This window comes from Halyomorpha halys, unplaced genomic scaffold, assembly GCF_000696795.3.
Source record: "Halyomorpha halys isolate HHAL.00 unplaced genomic scaffold, Hhal_1.1 Scaffold327.1, whole genome shotgun sequence".
In the NCBI taxonomy this organism is placed as follows: domain Eukaryota; kingdom Metazoa; phylum Arthropoda; class Insecta; order Hemiptera; family Pentatomidae; genus Halyomorpha; species Halyomorpha halys.
Genome location: NW_027105022.1, coordinates 635,417 through 659,128, shown reverse-complemented (window position 1 = coordinate 659,128; position 23,712 = coordinate 635,417). Strand labels below are relative to the sequence as shown.

At 27.5% G+C, this 23,712-nt stretch overlaps 1 protein-coding gene across 5 annotated transcripts in view; it reads left to right on the top strand.

Annotated features, from left to right (window-relative positions):
- app (Palmitoyltransferase app) overlaps window positions 1-23,240 on the top strand; it is a 32,360-nt gene extending 9,120 nt beyond the window's left edge. For 3 of the 5 annotated variants that reach the window (XM_014421582.3, XM_014421583.3, XM_014421584.3), the window contains 8 exons: window positions 652-812; window positions 884-1,042; window positions 1,138-1,275; window positions 1,349-1,503; window positions 1,754-1,871; window positions 5,300-5,412; window positions 10,530-10,644; window positions 16,902-23,240. In XM_014421582.3, the coding sequence (XP_014277068.1) occupies window positions 668-812; window positions 884-1,042; window positions 1,138-1,275; window positions 1,349-1,503; window positions 1,754-1,871; window positions 5,300-5,412; window positions 10,530-10,644; window positions 16,902-17,179 (1,221 nt within the window). In that variant the 5' untranslated portion in view covers window positions 652-667 and the 3' untranslated portion in view covers window positions 17,180-23,240. Of the gene's footprint in view, window positions 1-22; window positions 499-651; window positions 813-883; window positions 1,043-1,137; window positions 1,276-1,348; window positions 1,504-1,753; window positions 1,872-5,299; window positions 5,413-10,529; window positions 10,645-16,901 lie in introns of those variants that run through there. The other 2 variants (XM_014421581.3, XM_014421580.3) reach the window with 2 other exon arrangements.
- The last annotated feature ends 472 nt before the right edge of the window (window positions 23,241-23,712 follow it).

The window sequence follows — 23,712 nt, the reverse complement described above, 5'->3', positions numbered from 1 at the left end:
AAGGGATTATTCCTGTTGCTTTGTTGAAAGGCAGTATTCAAAATGGCTGAGTTTGCCATTGTGCAAGGCAGTTGAGCTGACTGGAGGAATTGAAATTTGATCAATTGAAGTTGTTTAACAAGTGCAAGGACGATGACTCAATATCTTACTTTTGAACTTTGAATTGTTATTGATAATATCGATCTATGAATCGTTGGAAATGATTAAATTTCTGGCAGGTTTCATCAAGGTTATGGTGGCATGAGAATGCCAATTGTCAAACCTCTTCATGGTTTCAGCTGACACTGTTTACTTGCCAGTTAGTGTAGATTTACCTCAAGAGGCAAATCTTTCTCATGAAAAGGCGAAGATGACAAACGTAACGAGGAAGTGGGAATTATTTCCCGGGAGGAATAAATTTTGCTGTGATGGAAGGATTATGATGGCTCCTCAAACTAGTGTTTTCTTTGTTACTGTCGGTCTAATAGTGGGCACCTGTAGCTTATTTTTTGCATTTGAGTACGTAGATACCATGTTATTTTGTGCTTCATAAAATTTATGAGACCAATATCTATATATTGCCATTTTAATGAAAACTTTCAGTAGTGTTTTTCTGATAAATCTGTGATAACGAATTTCATTAATTGTTGTGTATTTTTTTTTCCATGACAGTTGCCCATTTCTAGCTATGAGAATAACACCTGCAATACCAGTGGTCGGTGCTGTGTTATTTGTTTTTGTTATGTCATCTTTATTGAGGACTAGTTTTAGTGATCCAGGAATAATTCCTAGAGCTACACCAGATGAAGCAGCCTATATAGAAAAACAAATTGGTAAGTTATATTTACTTTATATATAAGTTAATGTGGCGTTCGAGAGAATTAAAATTTCTATTCTATTTCAGAGGTCCCCAACAGCACAAATTCACCAACTTATAGGCCTCCTCCAAGGACTAAAGAAATAACAATTCGGGGACAAACTGTTAAATTAAAGTATTGTTTTACTTGCAAAATATTTAGACCTCCAAGGGCATCTCATTGTAGCTTATGTGATAACTGTGTTGGTTAGTACTCTATTCTGAATTTCAGAATTTTTTTTGTTTTTATATTCTAAATTTCCATATAATGAATTCTTACACTTTTACTTAATATGTTTCAGAAAGGTTTGATCATCATTGTCCTTGGGTAGGAAATTGTGTGGGAAAACGAAACTATAGGTATTTTTATATGTTTATTGTGTCATTAGCGTTTCTATGTGTTTTCATCCTAGCAGGAGCTGTTACACATATAATATTATGTAAGTTTAATAATAGCCCTATGTAGATTTTATTAGGTATTGTCATTGCTTAGTGTATTTAAAAAATTTTCAGTGGCCAAAGAGGACAGGCCTTATTTTGAGGCAGTAAAAGAATCACCTGCTAGTGTTATAGTTGCACTCGTCTGTTTCTTCAGTGTCTGGAGTGTGATGGGCCTTGCTGGCTTTCATACGTATTTAACAACTTCAAACCAGACAACAAATGAAGATGTAAGAACAAAACCATTTTGAAATGATGTCCATCAACTTAATTAACGTTTTTATGCACGCCTATTGATATTCTTTTTAATATTTTTGATTTTTTATTTATTTTGGTAATAATTAATGTTTAAATGGTGGTACAAAACCCACTAATCAATAATACTTGTTTGAAAGATGTATCCTTAATTATTTTAAAATATTTATTTTCTTAATTATCAGAATTTTGGATCAAAAATTTATTTTTTTTTTTTTCTTTTAGATCAAAGGGTCATTTTCTTCTAAAAGAGGACAAGCAAGCTACAACCCATACAGCAGAGGGAATATATGTTCAAATTGTTGCCACATTCTCTGTGGTCCATCACCTCCTAGCCTCATTGGTATGTATTCATAAGCAGCTTAGTGAAAGTCATAAGCTTGTTTTATTTGTTCTCAATCTGGTGAGCTGTCAAGGTTGTGACATAGTTAACTCATGATACCTCATGATTTTTTGTCTCCATTTCTTCACAAACAACTCATTGAGGAAAAATTTAAGGTGTTTACATCATTAGATTTAATATTAAGATAAAAATCAAATTCGATTACAAGCATTTAAAACAAGATTTATTTATTTATTTAATTTAGTATATTGAAATCAGTTATATTATACTTTTAAAAATTTTAATTAAAGTTAAATTTGTCATTCAGTTATATCTTAATTTATGTTAAAATATAAAAAGATAAATTTCTATTAGGTTAAGTTTTTATTTTTATTTTTTTCCACTAGTGAATTGTCCGTACAAGATCCATTGTGCTTAAAATTTTTAATAAAACAGCAGTGGGTATAGCCTAACCTGTATATGTATTTTATTAAGTTACACAAGCATGTATTAAAAAAAGGAAGAAAAGAATTAAGTGATAAAATTCATTCATATATTGATAAATTAAAAATATATTAACTTCTCAGAGCTAATAATTTTAATATGCTAAATATATCTTTTAGATTCCCCTTCTATATTTGTATATTCATTATTCTTGTACTTATTATTAATTATGTTTAGAAAACCGGTCTAAACTTTTTTTTTTAAGGGATATAATTTTTCTGAAGATGTGTATGCGGTTTAACTCAAAAATTATAACTCTAACTCAAAATTATAACTCTAACTCAAAATTATAATTATATCTCAAAATAGTAGTTTTTTGGTTATCAATTAGTCATTAGAGAACACCTTTTATTTTAGATTAAAGCCAATTCTACAATTAATGATCATCTATTTTATGATTTATGATGCAAAACCTTTAACGTTTGAGAACTGAAAAATTCTTCATTACCCACCAATCTAATTAATGACAAATTACTTGTTTTCCAGACAACTGGTGACAGAAAATGATTTCAAAAATTTATTTATTATCTTCCAAGTACCCCCAAAAAATATTTTAAAATATGATAGTGCAAGAAGCTAAGGTGCATATTTCTATGAAAAACTAAAATGGCATTAATTCCATTAATTTTTATTATTTTATCCCAAAAAATCTACCCATCATGTAATTATACCTGGTAGTTGTCAAATCCAAAATGATTTGAAATAGTGTCTCTAAGTATAGACATTGTTTACCTCAAGAAGAAGTTATTATCTCTCAAATGTTGTTAGATAATATATGTCAAATAATCCTTTCATTTTCTAAACCAATATGATCGATAAGATATCAATAATATTAATTAACCATAAAGTTATTTTTTAAAAAATGAGATATTTCATTTGTTTCCATCATTATTATTAATATGGAATCTGTGTTTACATGTCTCTTACCAATATTCATAATTTATTGTCTGTTCAGAGGAAAATAATTATAACAAATTTTCAGTATAATTAGTCATACTGAGTCATGAAATACAATATGGAAGTTAATTTGCTGATTTAAAATACCACAAAAATGGTTATTGCTGTCAGCTGTAGATCTAATAGAAGACTTAGCTGTTTGCTTCTATGAGTCACAATTAAGTTTGTTGAAATTTGGTCATTCCTGTTTAATGCAAAAACAGGTTTTCTGAGGTTAGATTTGAAGATTCTTCATAGTAATATTAAAAACAAGCTGATTTAAACCACTAACTGGCTTAATGAAAGGGTCATTAAAATATTTTTCCCAACTCCAGTGACTAAATGTGACTATAAAGAAAAATTTATAAATAATCTTCATAATAATCAATCTACATTCCCAATCAACCACAAGTGCGTTAGGTCTATGATATTTATTCTATTTACAATATTTCCCAAATCATCGAATAACTATTCATCACAAACATATTTAAATATAAAAGTTTTATTTTGGAGACCGGAAAGAAAAATTAATATAAAACTTATGTATGCAATAAAAAAATTAAAAACTATATTGCCAGATTTTTTCTTTAAAAAGGGCAGAACATTATCCAACAAAATGAATGCTATATCATTAACGAATTATTAATGTTTAAAAATAATAGATCAAAGTTTAGTTCTAGGCAAGTCCAGTAATACTCTTGCTGTTGTCTAAATTAAAATAGCATATTCAGTTAATACTCTCTTTTTCATGAATACGAGATTTTGATTTATTAGGCTATTTAATATTATTTTTTTTAGTTTCAAATTTCCTAGAAAAAAATATATCTTTATTTTCATTATTTAAATTGTGCCTGAGTGTTCAAATTTTGTATTATTTTCTTTTTTAAATGAAAAACCCTCGTTACTCTTCACTTCTTTATTTTATCATTGGGGATGCTTTGGACATTTGTCTATCAATTGGTCCAATCTATAATGTACTATAAAGAATTCGATCTTATCAACCCTGTGCCTTCACTTCCCACATTTACACAATTTGTGACTATAACACGCAATATACCAATTATTATATGAAATGAGAAAAGTCAAATATCAATATATTTTTGTGTGATTACTTATATAACCCTATGTTCCTTATCATCTCTTTAAGGGATTTTTCTTGATTTTGAAAAATTGTCATTCATTCATTGTGAAATTAATTTTACACCATAATGTTTAACAAAATGTAATTTTTAATATTGTTTCAATTCTCAAATTATACTTATTTGTAAATTTCCATCTGCTTGCTACTTCCTATAATTGCACTTTTCTTTATTTGAATAGGTTTAGTCTAATTCCACCCCTATCTGTTGTGGCCACATTAATTATTGTCACATATATATTTTGTTAATTATGTCAACATAATGTCCTATTCTGTTTATGTCCAATTGAAAATTTACTATCTTTTTAATGATGAGAAGATAGTTGACATTGGATAATATATATGAGGAGAAGATGGTTAGGGGTTGCGTCAGAGTAGAACACATATAAATTAAAAACTTCTTAAGTCTTTATAATTAATTTGTTATATTACATCCTTTTGTTATCTATGTCTATTTTATCTTTCATGTTTCCCATTTTATTTTCACTATATAATCTGAATTTTACATATTTTTCAAATGATTTTTTTATACTATTTGTTATTGTTGGAATATGTTTTATGTAAATGTGGAAGTGAATGTAAAGGGTTGGTAAGATCTAATTTTTCTAACATAATTATTGATTAGACCAGATGATGGACAAATGTCCAAAACGTGACCAATTATCAAATAAAGAAATACAAAGCAGTTAGGGTTTTTCCTTGGAAAAATAAATTTTTTTTTTTACAAAATTTGTAACAACATATAATATTTACAATGATGATGAATTTCAAATAGTGTTCAAAATGATATATTGTTGAATTTTGATGTTTATTGATTATCTGATTTATAGAATAGAACATTAATATCGATTTCCTTCCTAACTGCTTATAGATAGGCGGGGCATGGTGCCTCCTGAAGTTTGGGAAACTCTTGCAAAAGAAAGTACTGTTATATCAAATAACAGGACTTATGGTGCTGTTCCTCATCCTCCACAATCACCACAGGTACGATAAGAAATTATTTTTGTATTTTTTTTTTTTTAAATTGTTTTAAACTATGCATAATTTCTAAAGATTGTTTATGTTTGTTGCTTAGGAATGTTTTACTTTTATTAAAACCCAAATGGAGGCATAAAATTGTTATTATTTAGGTATTTTTGAAATATTTTTAATTAAAAGACTTAAGATTTGATATTAATAGAAATGTTTGTTTCTAATCACTCAACGCTTTACTAACTGCTTGCATCTTGAGTACTAAAGCATTTTACTCATTTTCTCATTTAAAAACATTGAGAAATACATTTTTCAGATCTGGTCCTCCATTTAAATGATAACATAAACTTTGTATGCTGATTTTTAACCATGAGAGTTCATTTTACGTTTTATCTCAAAAATATAATTTTGCAAAGGGCAATATTGGTTATTGCGATTTATTGATTGCTCAATATAGCTAATTACTAAGATGTAGTTCACCATGAATTTGTTCTTGATCAAACTCAATTCCAATCTCTATTGTGGCTCATTCAAACATGCACATGAAGTCCTAACTTTGTTCTTTAGAAACCAAACTTTCAAATGGATAAAGCTCATTTCAGCTGTACACTTGGGATTGAATTCTTGATATTTTTCCATGTTGTCTGAGTCTTCTTTGGTCAGATTATTCTGATCTATTTATTTGACATTCAATAGCCCATCTATTTTAATAACCTATTGCATTGCCAAGTGTTCATATCAACAAAACAAGCTTTTGCTTGTCATTAAGAAACCAATGAGTTGGCTTGTGCATTTATTGTACTTTTGCTTTTAACTTAAACCATTAGCACATTTTAAAAATATTTGTAATGAAAAATAGTTATTGTACATTATTAATTCGGAATGAAATAAGTTATGAAGGTGGTGTGGCTATAAATAAATCTGACTCAGTGCTGCAAAATCTTTTATTGATTCTTAACTCGATCCGCTTGAAGATAATAATATATACCATTTCATAAAAGATTGTAGAAGGCTTAAGGCCATTATAAATTTGTATGTGACCATGCATGTTTGTCATTTTCTTTGAATTTTTCATCCTTTTTAAAACCATAAGGACTCGCATGTGTGATTTTATTTATTCCCTTCCTTCAATAACTCTCACGTTTCTTTGGTGGATTTTTTGAGTTTGACATGAAATTTAACATTTTTCTGATGGAACACTCATGTTAAGTCCATATTGAATGATGCTCATGGTTCAAATATGATCCAACTTGGATTAAACATCCTTATCAATGAGAGCAAAATTTGGTCCTAGCATACCGTTTGACTTTGACAACCTTACCATTTGCCTGCAGAATTATCAATCAGGTTTGTTTTATAGCTACACCATGTTTAACAATAATATATACCAAGTATATATGTGCGATATTTATAATTTGGTGTACTTTATAGCTTTGAAGGGATTTTGGTTGCTTTCAATTCTGATAGTATTTGCATCGTAAATTCAACACTCATTTGTGATTTTAGATTTACAAATATTCCAATTACTTCTAAAAAAAAAAATTGCAGTATTTTTTCCATTTTTATTCCAGTCCAAAGAATCCAGAAAGAGTTCTATTTCATGTTTTTATTGAATAAACAGAGAAGAAATGAATGCTGGTAATACTCAGAACAAGACTTTAACTTATAAATAAATTTTAAAAATATATATGTTTTTTTTGTTTTGTTTTCCCTACTTTCTAGGTAATTCGACAGAATATTTAATCTAAACCTGTAACACTCCAAATTCAACTTGTAAATTAATTTTGGTTCAAGAATGTTGGTTGTTATATATTTTGATGTCTTGCTAAAAAAAAATTTCAAATTCAGGGATTGTTGGAAAAAAAAAAAACACTACTCACAAAATTTCATAATTTCGAGCAAATGATTTAAATGCATATCTTCATGCAAAACTGGGAAAAAATAGTTATAAATAAAACTATAACTAAATTTTCATGAATACATTTATTTATTAATAAATTGATGTATCTCCCTCCTTCCCCCTGCTAGGTGCTTATTTTTATCCATTTTTTTTTAGCCTTTTTTTTTTTTTAATAGTACATCATATACAATAAAAATCCCTTTTTTTTCTTTTTATATTATAGAATAAAGATCATTATTATAGTATAAATATTTTTTAAAAATGCATAAGTTCAGTAAACATATTGCATACATAAAAGTCACTGAGACTGGGCTCCTTCCATTCTTCCAAAAGTCTTCACGAGTTGTTTAGATCAACTGCTGCAGCTCTCCCGGTTCAAATTGGCTCAACGGCTCTAAAGTACAGAATCTTTTCAGAATACAATTTCTTATAAGAATTTCTCATCATAATTAAGACATTTATTTATTGAAGCTTCATAATTATGGTATCCATTTTATATCTCCTTAGCTGGTCAAGGAAACAAAAATTATGATTACGGGTTCTTATCGGAAATTGAATTATAAAATGATTTTTTGCAGACATGACAAGAAGGGGCTGCTGCCCCGGAGTACAGGCCTTTATATTACATAATATAATAATATCTCTACATTATGTTTTTGTTGTAATATGAATGATTGAATTTCATGTAAATAGTTAAATTTCAGTGGTGAATTTACTATTGCTAAAAGGAGTTAGAGGGGGAAAGGACTTGCCACTGAGTCCCAGGAAAATTTGCTCCATGGCCCTAATTTTCCACATTGTTTGCACGGAAATTGTCAAAAACCATATAAAATTATTTCTAGTGTTTTAACAATTTACACCCTGTGGTAATTGTGCGTCATATCAAAACATAGCTTGATATAAATTTGTTTTAGCTAGCTATTTCTGCTTCTTTGGGAATGGGGTAATTTTTTTGTTTATTCTGATATTGAATCAAATTTTAAGACTAATTGATATCTATCCAATTAATTGGATGACTAATTGGGCACTTTTTTGACCCGATGTTTCCTGAAGATGTGAGTGCCCAAAAACCACAAACAATTTCTTATGGTAATTGATTATTTGAGTGCAGGTGTGGGTTTAAAATCAAGCATACATTAAGAACAGAATCCTTTCAGAATTCAATTTTGTTTAAGAATTTGTCATCATTATTGAGATATCACTATCATGGCAACTATTTTAGTCTCTTGAGCTGATCACATAAATGTAAATTACAATAAAAATATCGAAAAATTGAATTTTGAATTGATTTTTTTTTTCTGCAATGTTTACTCACAAAACCTTTTAAAAAAATTATTGGTGGTTTTTTTGTGATTTACGCCTTCAGGGCATAAAAGTGCCCCATATGAATTTGTCTTGAAATTTTTATATCTAAAACTGTAACTAAAGTACTCCATTCCATTTAAAATTGCTGAGTTAGATACCTTGAAAATGAATTATACCCTCAAAGGATAGACCACGTGTCATTGTTATGACCCAGCTAAAATTTAAATTTAAAAAATTTTAGAAGTTCAGAAGTTAGGAGGGAGTGAACATGTATAATTGGACATCTTATATATATTAGAAAATAAAATAACATAATGTTACTCTGCAGATCAAGTTGCTAATATCATCTTACCTTACAGTTTAATTTCATTATCATTATGATTCAATAGTTGAAGAAGTGAACTAAATCATTTTATACAACCAGCAATATAAATCAGAACATAATTCTTGATTTTTTTTTCTTTTTGGGATTGCCATATTTTGTTTGTAAACACTGATGTCAATAAATTAAAGCAATGTTCAAAGGACTTTTCATTCATTTATGTAGTTCTATTATTTAAATTTTTATAATTTTTTGAACTCCCTTAAGAACAAATAAATGATTTTTTAAGAAGAAAAAATCTCATTATGAAGTCAAGCAATAATCAAAATTTCATACAGAAAAGAAGTATTTAAAATTTAAGGGGCATATCAGTGACATCCTTGAAGAGTATTCCATGAGTAGGGTATTAAAGGAGAACATGATCATTTAAAATGCATTGAAATTATAAAAATATGTGACAGACTCTTGAGTGTTAAAGATCCGAGCATTTTACTATTTATAATTTATAATTAGGTAATGGAATTTGATGAGGAAAATATTTTTTTTATTCTATTTTATTTAATAAATATGTTATACTATTTTATTTGTTGAGAAGCATTTCAGTTTTTTCTGACCCAGGCTGAAGTTTCACTTAAAAAAATGACAGTTACCCAAGTACATTTTATATGTTTTAAGTTTGGAATTATGATGAGTATTTATTCTTAATATGCAAAGGATGGTATACTATATCTTTGTCAGGACAAAACATGCATATCATGATATACGGGTGTATCTCAGTAACAAAGTTCTGGTCTTCCTCATTATTTTTAGTTCTGATGATCTGTAATGAGAGTTTTGTTACAATAGAGGGGTTTATAAACTGATCGGATCAACCTCACCAGTTGTGATTTTGAGAAAAAACTTTTGTCTAATAGATCTTTACACACTAAGTTTGAAAGTGAATCATTGTATTTCTGTTAGCAGTTAGTATTGCCAAATTAGATCCAGTGGTATGCTCTTACACTGCTAACGTGATGTCAAAGTTACATTGGACTATCTGTTTAGTGACTTTACCTCTTAAATGTTTCCGAAATTAATAAAATTCAGCCTACATATGCTATGACTCACAACACTTTGGCACTTAAAACTCAATTTTCACAAAAATGTGGGATTGCCCACTCTTTTTCTCATTTTCTTAATTCACCTAATTGTTCTCCTGTCTTATATACCAAAATATTTATTCTACTAATCAGAATAATTATTTCAGAAAATTATTAGATGATTCTATAGAATTTAAGGATAAGATGGTATGGTTCAGGTGGCGGTTGTTAAAGGTATAAAAATAGTAAAAAAAAAAAATATATATATATTTATAAGTACCAATGTTTGGATCGATGTTGCATGGTTTGCATTAATGTGAATTGGTTATGAAGTAACCTTATCCTCAAAATAATAGAACCATCTTTTCCTCAAAAAAATTATTGTTTAATATGAGAAAAGTGTGTTTAACATAATGAAGACCAAGCTTTTATATATGTCATACATCATTAATACATGTTTTGGGTTTAATCTGTCTAAACTAATATTTGCCTATCATTTAACTTAATATTGTTTTTTCCACAGGTCAATGGCCTTCCTAACCAGCCAGACCCTAAACAGCCATTGCCTAGTGACATCAGGTGCCAGAGCAGCCCTCAGCAAGTGGCGGGAGCAGTGCTCTGCCAGCCATCGGCTCAAGGTATGTACTATTATCCTGGCTACTCCAGCCTCCCGCTGAGGAGGGGGCGGCCACCTGGGGCTGTGCCTCCCCTTAGGACGCTGCCACGCTACCCAAGGCGCCCCAGCCCGCCCTTGCATGACCGCTACACGAGGCATCGCAACAACAGCGATGAATGATTAGTGTAGTACGATGTTCTGTTTGAAATAGGTCACAGTGATGAGTACTTGGATCTGGTTTAGTTTTTACTTTATGATTTTTATTCATTTCAACTCTTATGATGTTATTTATATTTTAGTGATTTAATTTCTTTTCCTGTTTGTTTTTTCATTCCAAATTTAACTTTTTGTAAACAAATTATTAATTTTTTGTTACTTTTCTTGATGATTTACAAGGAATACTTTTGTAAATGCTCATTCCCTATATAGTTTACAAACCATTGCTAGTTAATGTGGAGAAAAATTGTTCTACTCCTAATTTTATTGTTCTATTCCTATTTTTTTTTTTTTTTTTTAATGTTTTTAGCCTTCAATAGTATCAGAAATATTTCTATGTAGATTTACAAACTGTTGGATTTGGAGTGCTATATCTATATCTGTTCTATTTATTTAAACCACCCTTATTTATATTTTGATTTGTTTTAGAACTATTTTTCAACTTTTTTTTTTGTAGTCATCTGGTTTTTTAACTATATATTTTCTTTATGAACTTTGCCAAAACAATTCAGTGATTATAAAAAAGCTTCAAGTTTTAACAGATATAATTTGGATCTACAATTATGTATAAACTAATATTTTATAATATTTAACTTTATTTCCTGTTTACATAGTTACCAATGCTCTGAGCTTGAAATATTATAATGTAAAATTTTTAGAACATTGGATTGTGGTTTTTAATACGCCATATCTTAAGAAAACAGCTGAGTAGGCACTTCATTCATCAAAGTTCAAGTTCAATTGCCTCCCTTTCAAGGGATATTGTGGCTTAAGTCTATTTATATGGATATACTTCAATTTAACAGTAATTTTTGTTTTGCCTTTTTATGATGCAAATTTCTCAGGGTGATAGTGGGGCCAAAGTGCGACAAGTATTTAGATTTGGGGAAGAAAGACGGATGAGAAAATAATCTCCTAAATGCAGATATCAATTGTGCTTAGTATGAAAGCAAAAAGGTCAAAGTGAGCGAGATGTGTGGTAAGAAGCCACCCAACAGAGGCCTTTCCTTATTTGTGACTGCCTCAGTCATAGGAATCAGAAGACAAAGTGGAAGGCCATAACTCAGATAGACAGGATAAAGAAGGATGCTGCTAAACATAGTGTGATGAACTGGAAAGCCCTCCATAGCCAGGGGACTTATATGTACTTAATGTACTGGTGTTACTATACCATAACCATAATAAAACTGTTTTATTATTTGAATATTAGGGTTAGGTGTCTAATTTCCCTGGAATAATAATAAAAATGGATCCTGCATATCTTAAAAACTACATGATTTGGGAAAAAAATTATATTACTACTTTTGTAGGAAATTTAACATACTTTAATTTTTCACAGAATTCATTTTTATCAAATTCAGTACTAAAAACAAAACAAAAAAAAAACATGATTTTTAAATCATCCGGCCCTCTCCATCCCAAACCTGTGGGACTTGAACGCATGTAATGTTTTAGAGGACCTAAACAATATTAAAAAAGTGACTGTTATAGTTTTTTAATATTATGTGTTAAGTATCTAATTTAACTGGACTCTGGACTATTAGTATAATTTTTAATCATGACAAGGTATTTATTTTTATCTCTGCTTAATATAAGTAGGGAATGTTATCATGGCAATTCAATGAACTGACCAAAACAAAGGAAGAGAGACAAAACAAGAATAAAAATGATTTAAGTTTTTTTCTTTAATTTAATTTAAATTATTTTATTATACTATTTGTTTTATTAATTTTTATTTCTACAGAAAATAATAATATTTTCTATAAATTTTACTCGTGTTTTTAATTTTGTTAGTTTCTATAATTATATATATTAACTTTCTGAATATTGTGTTATATTCTATAAATAAGGGTGAAGCAATTCTTCATTTGTTTCAATTTTTAGAATGATTATTTGTTAACCATGTAATATTTTCTGTTTATTTATTTGTTTGTTTTTAATATTTCTTAGTTCTTTGAAAATTATTCGTTTTAGCTAAATTTAAAATGTCATCACTGAGACAGTTTCAAACAGAACCTCAACGTTATGGTAAAAGCTTATACCACTGCTGAAAAGATCTTAATTTTTTTTATTCCCTCAAAAAATAGAGTTTGCTTCAACAAAGAGAGCCTAAAAATTGTTTTGTACTTTTATATTTTACCATTATCGTCAACTTATGGAGTTTTTGTTTGTTTCTTTTTTTTCATTTCTATGAGCGATTATCTGGCCAAATTTAGCAGTTTGGTAAGTTTGGTATCTATCTTATATTCTTTAAATAGCTCATTTAAAATCCACTAACTCGTTTGTAATATTTTTTGATATTTCAAAAAGTTTGTTGTTATTTATTATATTTGTATTTTTTATTTTATTGAAGCATGAACTTTTTTTAATTTGAATTATTTATCTAATTTAATGTAGTATTCATATTTTTAAATCATTTGCACTGCATGATTATTATTATTTTGTATTGATGAATGGGATTTGACTATTACTGTTTGTTTTCATTTTTTTTTTAAATTGTTGCATTCCTTTTGTGATCTTATGGAGCAAACTTAAACCATGGCTAATTCATTGCTTACTTAAAATATTTATATACTGACGTTAGTACATTGGTATTTTGAAGCTATCTAAATATTTCATTTGAACCTCAATAACTTGAATTCTTTTATTATAAATTAGTTCACGAGAAGTTTTACTTCCCAGGACTAATTATTTGTCTTAATAACTTTTTAAATTTGCTGTTCATCAAAGTTATTTCAAACACTACTTATGTTAGTTAAAGCTTACCACTGTTAATTAAATTTTCACATCTACCTCTTTAAATCGGGTATAATACAGGTCTTAAATGTATTTCTTGAGTCATCTCCTAATTTCATACTTTATATCTTTAAGACTGCAATACAAGATAGTTTGGAAACCATTATGTTTAAAATTAATAAGATATCCACAAATGTAGTAACAGGTTTTTTGATGGGATGAATGTGGTATTGAATAATTTTAGTTTTGAAAGAATATGAACCCCATAGCTCACTATGTGAAGTCTAATAGGTCTGCTATTAGTCAGATAGTTGAATATTTATTGGAAATGTTGGGAATCAGTTGAATATTTATTGTAAATGTTGGAAATCATTAGGAATGTTTACTTTGTTTATATTCTTAAAGGTCATATTTACAGTTATCAATGACTTTGTTAAACTAATTTTGATGATAAATTCATCGAATTTGACTGCCCTCATCTCAGCTATTATTTTAATCTTATGCATCATTTATTATCAGCACTTATTACTTGGCTAAAAAATGTTTGTGCAAATGCAGTGCTTTATAGTACAACTCAATTGCTTTGTTATAGTTTTATTTTTGTGATTGTTTGTTTCATTAACTTTTTAAAATTTTATTTTAGTATTGTATTGGAATAAAAAACATTCTGCCATGTGGGTTACACTTAAAATCTAAATTAGCCAGTCATTGATTTGTAGTTCAATATATATATATAAGAAATTAAATTTAGTCCTGTTTTTAGTTTTGTTAAATAAAATAATTTTGAGTAAATTACTCCCTATTTGAACTTATTTAGTGCATTTTTGGTTGTTTTTACCAAAGTTACTTTACAAATTTCATAAAAACATTAAATTAATTTTTAAATTATGAAGGAGATATTCTGGTGGGCGGTCAAAAAGGAACTCTTAACTATTTATTTTCCGATGTTTCGCCCCACTTTTCAAGGCTAAAAAAAATACTAAACCACTAAAAATATGTTGACAATGTAAGATAATAAAATACCATAAAGTAAACTAAGGTGGGTTTAGAAATTATGTAAATGTAAGTGAAAAATTACATAAAAATGAACAAAAAGAAATAAACATAAGATGTACATTAATAAGCAATCTCCTATCACTATGTCTATCCCACATCTGCCTTTGTCATTCGTTCGCTGTCATTAAACACAACAGGTGGGTGGTTCTGATTTTTTCTCTATTTATTATTATAATTATATTTTTATTTTTTATTTATTCCTTCTTGACCTTTATTTATTCTCATCTTATTTCCTTATTTTTTCCATCTCTTAGTTTATACAATTTGGTTTTTTTCTCTTATATCTACTTTTCTATTCTTATAAGTTATTAGGTCTCTTGTTCATCTTAAATCTAATAGTCTATGTTATTCCTTTTTTATATCTACTTATTATTGTACATCTTATTTTTATTTATTTTGTTAATTTTTCACTTATATTTACATAATTTTTAACCCCACCTTAGTTTACTTTATTGTATTTTATTATCTTACATTGTCAGCATATTTTTAGTTGTTTTATGTCTTTTTTAGTCTTGATGAAGCCCTATAAAATGGGGCAAAATGTTGGCAAATATATAGTTGTTTACTATTTTTGTTCCTATTTGACCACACTCCTTCATATTCAGTTACGGTCAATCATTTATATATAAAATTTTTTAAATTAGTATAATGAATTCCAGTAACACTCCAGATTATCAATCTAGATGGACTCACAACATATCAAAAACAACTAGTAAGATTGATTAAGCGTTGTATTCCTTACCAAATTAATTTAACCTCTGCGTCCCTTTTTGCTAGTGATTGTTGTTATCACAAATAAAATAAATACTACTGTTATTTATTCGACCATTTATCCATGTATTTTTTAAAAAAATGGGTTTAACTACGCTAAATGCACTAAGTCAAAAATATAAATAGGCTATTGCTTGAAAAAATTTCTGATTTAAAAATTCAACCGCATTTTTAGCACTTTTTGGAAATAAAAGTTTATCACCAGGATTTTGCTATATTCTTAACATTATTTTTCCTCAAAAGTTTAATGAAATTTAATTTGAATTTTATCTAATTTTTTTGTTTATTAAATTTGTAGATTTATGAGTAAAAGAATCTTCAGATGATTACATTTTATTATTTTAACCAATTTGAATAGTTCATTTACCTAAATAGTTTAGGTGAATTTAGTAGAGTAAAATTTTTAAGTTTATCTAATTTCTTGTATTGATTTCCTTCTTATTTTTATGATTATTAAAGTGGTTTGAGAAACAATTACTATAAATTGCATTCAATCACATGAATGATAGGCGATGAAGAACATAAAGGGACTTTACTCATTTATTTATAATAGTTTTCAAGATTTATTTATTTTTCTTCTAAATTCTACACGATGATCTTTTAGTTTATAATATATTAAATACCATTCCAACTCGGTTCTATCATGTAAAAGCTTCGGCTGTAGGTTGATATACCAGCATTGCTAGTGCAGAGCTTTGACACTCCTAAACTATTAAATAGAACAAGAATAACTGATTATGCGAGATTGATGTTGAATGTCTTGTCCCATTGAAGACAAAAAATCAAAATAGGAATCACAGCAAGAGAGTATATATTATAAATGCCTCTAATTTTGATGGATATTCCATTTGGGTCTAAATTGTGGTAATTTTTTTTAATTTCTGTGATGATCACAAATAACTCTGAAGGATAATCACTAAAACTGGTCAGTGAGAATTTGAATGACCCCTGCTTAAAATTACAAAAGAATGTCCCACTTATTATTATTTATATGATAGATGCCTCTGTGGATGATAAAGAATTTTTTATAGGCCACTGTTATAAGCTTATTCAAGCAATCTATCTGCAAATATTGATAAACTTAAATGAATTTGAAGTAAAAAATGTTGATATCAGTGACAAATATTGTAAAATTATACAGATTTTTTTTAATTTGGGTTATTAAAGAAAAGTTCCGTAGCTATGTTCGTTAGATTGATAGTTTTTTTTATATTTAAGTTGAAATAATCATCATTTGGATTAAAATGATTCTGTGCATACTTCTTAATTTCAATGTTAAAAATTTATAATTTTGGCATGGGCAATGTTTTTCTTTTTAATAAATTAATATATTGGTTGTATTGGATTGGAGTCTTTGCCTAAGATGAAAACTGAAATAATAATTGATTAAATAATACTATCCATAATATAATCCATATGTTAATAACATATTTACTAAATTTAAGTAATTTGACATTATTAAACATTTTGTAGTGTAAATATTAATATAAATTGTTACAGAGCCCAGTTGTGTTAGGCCTTCTGTAGAATCTCCACAGGAGATTTTATTGACTCCAACGGACTTCATCAAGAACAGGCCCAGTGATTTGCGGGACACAGAACTGGACCTAGATGAAGTGACTAATGCCGTGGCCAACCTATCAGCCAGTCGCCTGAGGCTGCTCCAAGACACGACCATGATAGAGTCTGCCTTGGATTTGGATTCTCTAGAGGAGTCTGTTTCTTCGATAGACACAGGTAGTCAGGCAGGCCTTCTAAAACCGAAAGAATTCCCTTAGCAGCCCACTTTTCGGACAAGTATCTGGTGTCCTAGAAATTTTCGATGACCTACCTGTGGAACAGTTGTTTTTATCTCCACCTAATTTTATTAATAATTTCTGTTTATCTATTTTATATTGATATATTTTAAAAGTTTTTCCTTAAACTCTCAAAACATTTCTTTACCATTCTATTAATATTTTTCTAATAGCTGAATCATTTCTCATTCCACTATATAATACCATTGGTTCATTATACTATTTATTAGGTTCTTTTGTGAATTGCAAAATTGGCCCCATTTTTCTTGATGCAAATTTTTAAGAATCTAACCATGATTCGTTATCTGTTTTAACAGAATCTCAGTATCAATTTGATAAAAAGATATATCATTTTTAAATTTCTTTTTAGTTGTTATTTCGAGTTGTAAAACTGAGTAACTTGTTGTTGAACCTTTCTATAGTGATTGATCGTTCTGGAGGTTTTATGATCCAATATTTTTTTTTTTTTATAAATATATAATTTTAGGCAAAATAAGAAATAAGTTGAACTTAACCTGTTACTATTTCAAATTTATTAATTAGTTTTAAATTTAACCGTTTAGTGAAATTCTTGACCCTTAGTTTAAACTGTGACTTGACAGTATAACAGCAGCATTTTTAAATATGAGCTTTTAATTTTACTTTTGTTATTTTCTGCTTATAGATAATGTTTTCTAACTCAAAAAATAAATTAATGATTTTTTATTTTTAATTTGCCACATAATTTCAAAATTTAGTCTTAACTTGAAGATAAGCTCTCAGGTGTTCACTTTTAACGTACACTAGAACTTACTACAAAATTCTTAGTTGCTAATCTCAATACACATTTCTCCCAGAACAAAAATATTTTATTGATTTTTTTTTTCTTTGATTAATATGATACTCATTACTCTCACATCCTGAATTGAACAACAAAAAAAAAAAAAGAAGAAGGTTTTGATCTCGGAATATCATTGGTATAAATGTTTTCTAAATTTTCTAAGTTTTCTAAACTAGTTTCGTTTGTATTTTTTGTTTTTTTTTCTAACCTAATTTTTTTCCAAAATAGCTTGAATAAAACTGTTTTAGTACAAATAATAAACAACATATAAAATACAAGTTGCAAAGTGGCAAATGGGTTTTTATCCTCTCCCTAAGTGTTGCCATTTGGTCTCGTTACCTAAGAAAGGTGTGGCTACTACCTAGTCAGTATAAGTATGAAAAGAAATGGAAGCTTTAGAATTGTATGCAATAAGGAAATAATCCTCTGTGGTTCAAACTGCCAAAATGCAAAGATAATTTATTTTGTATGGATATATAAATATATTAACTACTTGTAAATGTATTGCCTTTAAAAGAGTGTAGTATTAAGTTATTTTTAAATAAGTAAATTAGTTGAGTAAGCTCTGTGCTTTCAATATTGTGGAAATTACCTTGATTTCCACATTTTTATTATTTTTTTTTTTTTTAGGTTTTTATTTTTATAGTATTTTTATTAGGTATAACTTTAATAATTTATTATACACATTCCTGCGATCGAGAAATATTTCTGGATAGGAGGGACCAGCATTAGTCAAATTTTGTATAATTCATGTAATTACTATATATTTCAAAAAATTATTTGAAATATGTTCATGTCTTTAATGCATCACATACAATAAATTAGCTTGTGATTTTATCAAGAGTATGATTATTGGCTTTCATTACTAATTGTAGATTGTTACTATTAATTTATTAATATCCAATTATAGAACTTTGTAACTATCTATAAATAGCATTTCCCTCAAGTTTGTTTTTAAAAGTTGTACTTAATTCAATTTTACATTATCTAATTTTGAAAGAAGTTATCTTGTAATTCTGTTTCGACTTACAAAACCAAACTTTCATTACAATTTTCTTTATTTTTATCAGGGTGTTTGGGAAATCGAATTTGAATTTTTTAATTTATTTTTTTAAGGCCTGTCAGAAGAACCTAATTGTAAGACTGATATATTTCTAAACGATCAAATAATCGAACACAGTTTATTTTATTTATTTGTATCTGATAATTCTTTCGGTTATTATACATTTAGTTTCCTGTTACGTTTGTTATTTTTTTCTCTTTTTATTGAAAGAATGGTTGCAATGAAGACAATAAAAATTATTTATCATCATATTAAAGGAATTTCCTCCCCATGGCACTTACCTCTGAGTTTCCAAATAACAATTTAGTTTGTGTAGTTGTGTTATGATTGGATTTTGGCCACTCAGATTATCATTGGTAAATGGTTTAAATTTGTTCAAAACATAACCCACAAAATTGAAATAAAGGATTTAATAATTATTAAGGGTTTCTTTCCTTGAAAAAAAGAATATTAAATACAAAATATTGTATACCCAGAACCACAGATTAAATAATCAAATAAATGATTTCCATTTTTGGTACTATTTCCACTTTTTTATCGGATCAAGGAAATCAAAAATATAATTAATGGAAAAAGTTGATTTCAAATAAGCATCAACATTCTCTTCTAAAATATTTTTTTTACTTTGATGATTCAAATAGTAGTCAACTATTCTTTATTGTTCTTGAGTAAACTCTCTCAATTGGTGATACTAATATGGCATCTAAACAAAGGGATAAGGGATATTGTTGGATAACAGAATCATGAATACAATAATGTATTTTAGAGAACCGAATGTGAAGCCATGTTAAGATAGGAAGATAATGCCTCTTTTATATTTTCCACTTCTTGCCTGCTAAACAAACCTCTGTTAACTGCTTTAAACATTCATTTGCTGCTCTGCTGGACTCTGAAGTTTTCCTAATCCATATAAGGTTTCCTATATTCATTTCTTTGATTTTGGTTGTCAGGTAGAGGTCACACCAGTTAATAAAACAGACTACTCTATCTATTAACTAATTGTCAAAATTTAGCTTTGTTTTTTCTATTTATACTCAATATCTTTGATGGAATAATGTTTTTAACTGTTCTTTACAATTTTATGTCTTCAAATGACCTTAGTTTATATTAGTTAAGGCAAAACTAATCCAGAGGTCGACATTTCTTACATACCTTCCTCTACCAAACAGTTTCAAATCCTAAATTTACATTAGATAGTCTTCCCATCAAAGCCTGATTTTGAACAAAGGGAGATGAATTCATTTCTTTCTTTACTCGAAACATTGCTTCTTGACCGTCACAAACTTTCTTAAGAACAGTCCCTAATCAATTAGAGCTTTTTAGTTCTTTCCTTACTTTTACGCTCAGGTTCAGGATTATACTCTCAAAAATCTTAGAGTTTAAAAATTACCATAAATATGGATACACTGAAGCGTACATACCATGAAATCTTGTTTTTTGACTTGTAACAATAATAAAATTAAGGTTACCTACTGGTTAATTCACGCCATTGCCCCATTTTTCTGTTATTTTCACAATATGGTTGAACTGTGTGGTTTTGTTTACTTATTTTTCTATATACTATTTTAAAAAGTTTATTTTATTTTTAACATTTTATAAAAAAAACCAATTCAAATGCAAAAAATTGTTCATGCAGTTGCTTGTCAAAATTAATTAATCTTTTCATCTCCTCAATTTGATCATAAAGTTGCAGGTTTTAAGCTTATAATAAAATGTTATTTTATGTTAATCATTTCTTTTGTTGCTAATTATAATTGTGGATTACAACTGATATATATATATATATATATATATATATATAACTTTGTTTTCAATATCAGGTTAAAAGAAGCAAGCTTTATTCCATAACCCTTATAAAAGGAGACAAGTTTTTTGAAATATTATTTATAATTTATCTTTTTCCTTGATCAGTTGTAGTAATTTAATAAAGATATATATTTTTATTTTTTGATCTGGTTCCAAATTTAAAAGTGAATTGTTGTGCTTATTATTTTAATAATTAATTCATAGGTTGTTTACTAAAATTAAATGATTCTTAAATTTTTAATTATTTTATTTCTTTAAATTATGTTTTGTGTAATTTGCTTCAGATCTTTCTTAATCACATATTTGTGAGTTTAAATCAGTCTGATTGTGTTAACAGACACTGTTTAGAGGAGGGTTTGTGTTTCGGGTTACGAGTGGTCAAGATCCAATGCAACAGTCTACCTTCTTAACATCTTGTAACAATATTTTTTTTTATTAATTTGTATGTCCCTTTTAGTCATTTTAAATGAATATACCAAACACACTATTTTTTAAAATATTTATTTTAGTTCATAAAGTACTAAATTAGATTGCCTCTGAAAAAAGTGTGATATGAAACTTGAGTATATGAACCTTAGAGTTGAGAAGCTAATTATTTAAATGATGCTTAGATATTTTTAAGTATTAATTTAATTATCCTTAGTTAGAGCATGTAATTGTAATATTGTTTTTAAATTTATTTTATTAATCCATTATATTCTAATGTCTTTTTAAAAACCAAGATTCAATATCTGAATAAATCATATACATCTTTATTTTATACAGAAAACAAATATGTTATGTATTTTTCTGGCAAATTCAACCTTAAGACTGGAAATATTGAGTTGTGTAAAATAATTACAAATATTTCTGAACTCATATAGTTTTTTTATGTCTGTTTTTAATGGTTTGGGTGATAATTGTTTCTATATTAATACAATACTGCCGGCCAAACATTTTTTCATTGTATCTCTTTTCCTTTTTATTTTCTCTTTCAAGACCCAAACAAGCCCGTTATAATAACTAATTATATAAAATGATTATTACTTCATCATCCTAAATTGATTATCTTGATTTCTTTCTCGAAGGTTTATATACTGTAGTTTTCATTTAATAATATTTGTTTTGTTTTTGTCTTGTCTGTTCATGTGCAATTATCTTATTTTTATATAAATTTTCTTTTTCTTATTAAAACTAATTTTGTTATTAAAAAATGAATAATTCTAGTGGCTGTGATTATTTTTTACGAATAAGAGAAATTTCTTTTTACTTTATATTTTGTCTTGTGAAATTTTTTTTTCAAACTTTTAAAAAATATATATAAAAGTTAGAACGTAATTTTTGATTGAATGATTTATTATGATGCATTTCACATTGTTAAATACAGTTGTATATTATTAAGTGATCAAAAATAAATAATAATATTAATGTGATTATTATCATTATTTAGTTAATATACACAAGCTTCCATAAATTTTAAGTTTTATGTATGTTTATTGAAAGTTTCATATGGTAAATCATATATTAATGTATATTTAAAAATCTTATTAAAACTTTTATTGATGTATCGGAAGAATTTTATATTCATGTCATTTTTAAAGTTAGTAGACCTCATATAAGTTATATTTAGAAACTCATAATATGCTCTTAAAGGGCTTTTTAAAAAAATTCAGATTTTGCTTAATATTTTACATTTGTGCTATATTATTTTTATAAATATGTATACAAATGTATTATTATAACAGGATTCATATTTATAGTGTAAGAAAAATTGCTTCAAATTGATATTTGTAAATTCTTGTACAGGTTTTTAGATTAGTTATATAATAAGTTAATTTATTTTCAAATGTTGCCTAACCTGTTAGATATATTTAATAATATAGGCAACTGTGAAATAAATTTAATATGTGAAATTTTGTACTAGCTATGAGAAGTTTTAATTCCGTGTATATAAGTCAGAATTATAATAAATTGTTATATGAATGTTCTATATAAAATTTTTATTGATGTATTTCCAATTTTGAATCATTTACCTGTTATTTAATTAATCATTATGTCTACCAGGAATTTCCTATTTTGGTATTTATTATTGACAAATTGTATATGATTCGATTCATTACTTGTATAAATTATAAGGTTGTGATAATGTGCTATATGATTATTTTAAATAGAACTTTAGTTATGTGTAGACGATCAAAGTATCTGATAACTGGTTGACATTATGATTACAAAACGATAATAAAAAAGACTGGAATACGAATGGTTATATTCCTTTGCTAATGACTAATATTGTTAAATGTACTATATTATTTAACATTTATTGTAATTAAAGTGCCACACAATAAATTAGCTTTCAGTGTTTTTATACAAATTCATTTATTAGCATATTTATAAAACAAATTTATTCCTGCACCTTCACCTGCTTTTTCTTTTTCTCTCATAGAGATTGTTTTTAAGATTATCATTATCTGATTATCTGTTTCATTCGTGGATTTTATTTATTTTAAGTTTTTTGAATTTGTTATTACTTGCTAGTCATTGCATTGGGAGAAATGTTGATTACATCTGATTAAACATGTGCTAGCTAGTTTTAAAACAATTCTTGTTGCATCCATTAATCTTTTGGCCACATAACACACTGCTTCATTTCATTTAGACATGTCTAAACTCATAATCTCATATATTATTTCTTTAAGTCATCGATCAACATCATTCGATGACCCAAGGTTCACACAACAGATTTCGCCCAATTTTATCTAAAAGTGGGCCAACAGCTGTTTATAGCATAATGGCTGTTCATAGCATTTGGACTTAAGAGGATTGTATTGCTCAGAGGAATAGTGCTGA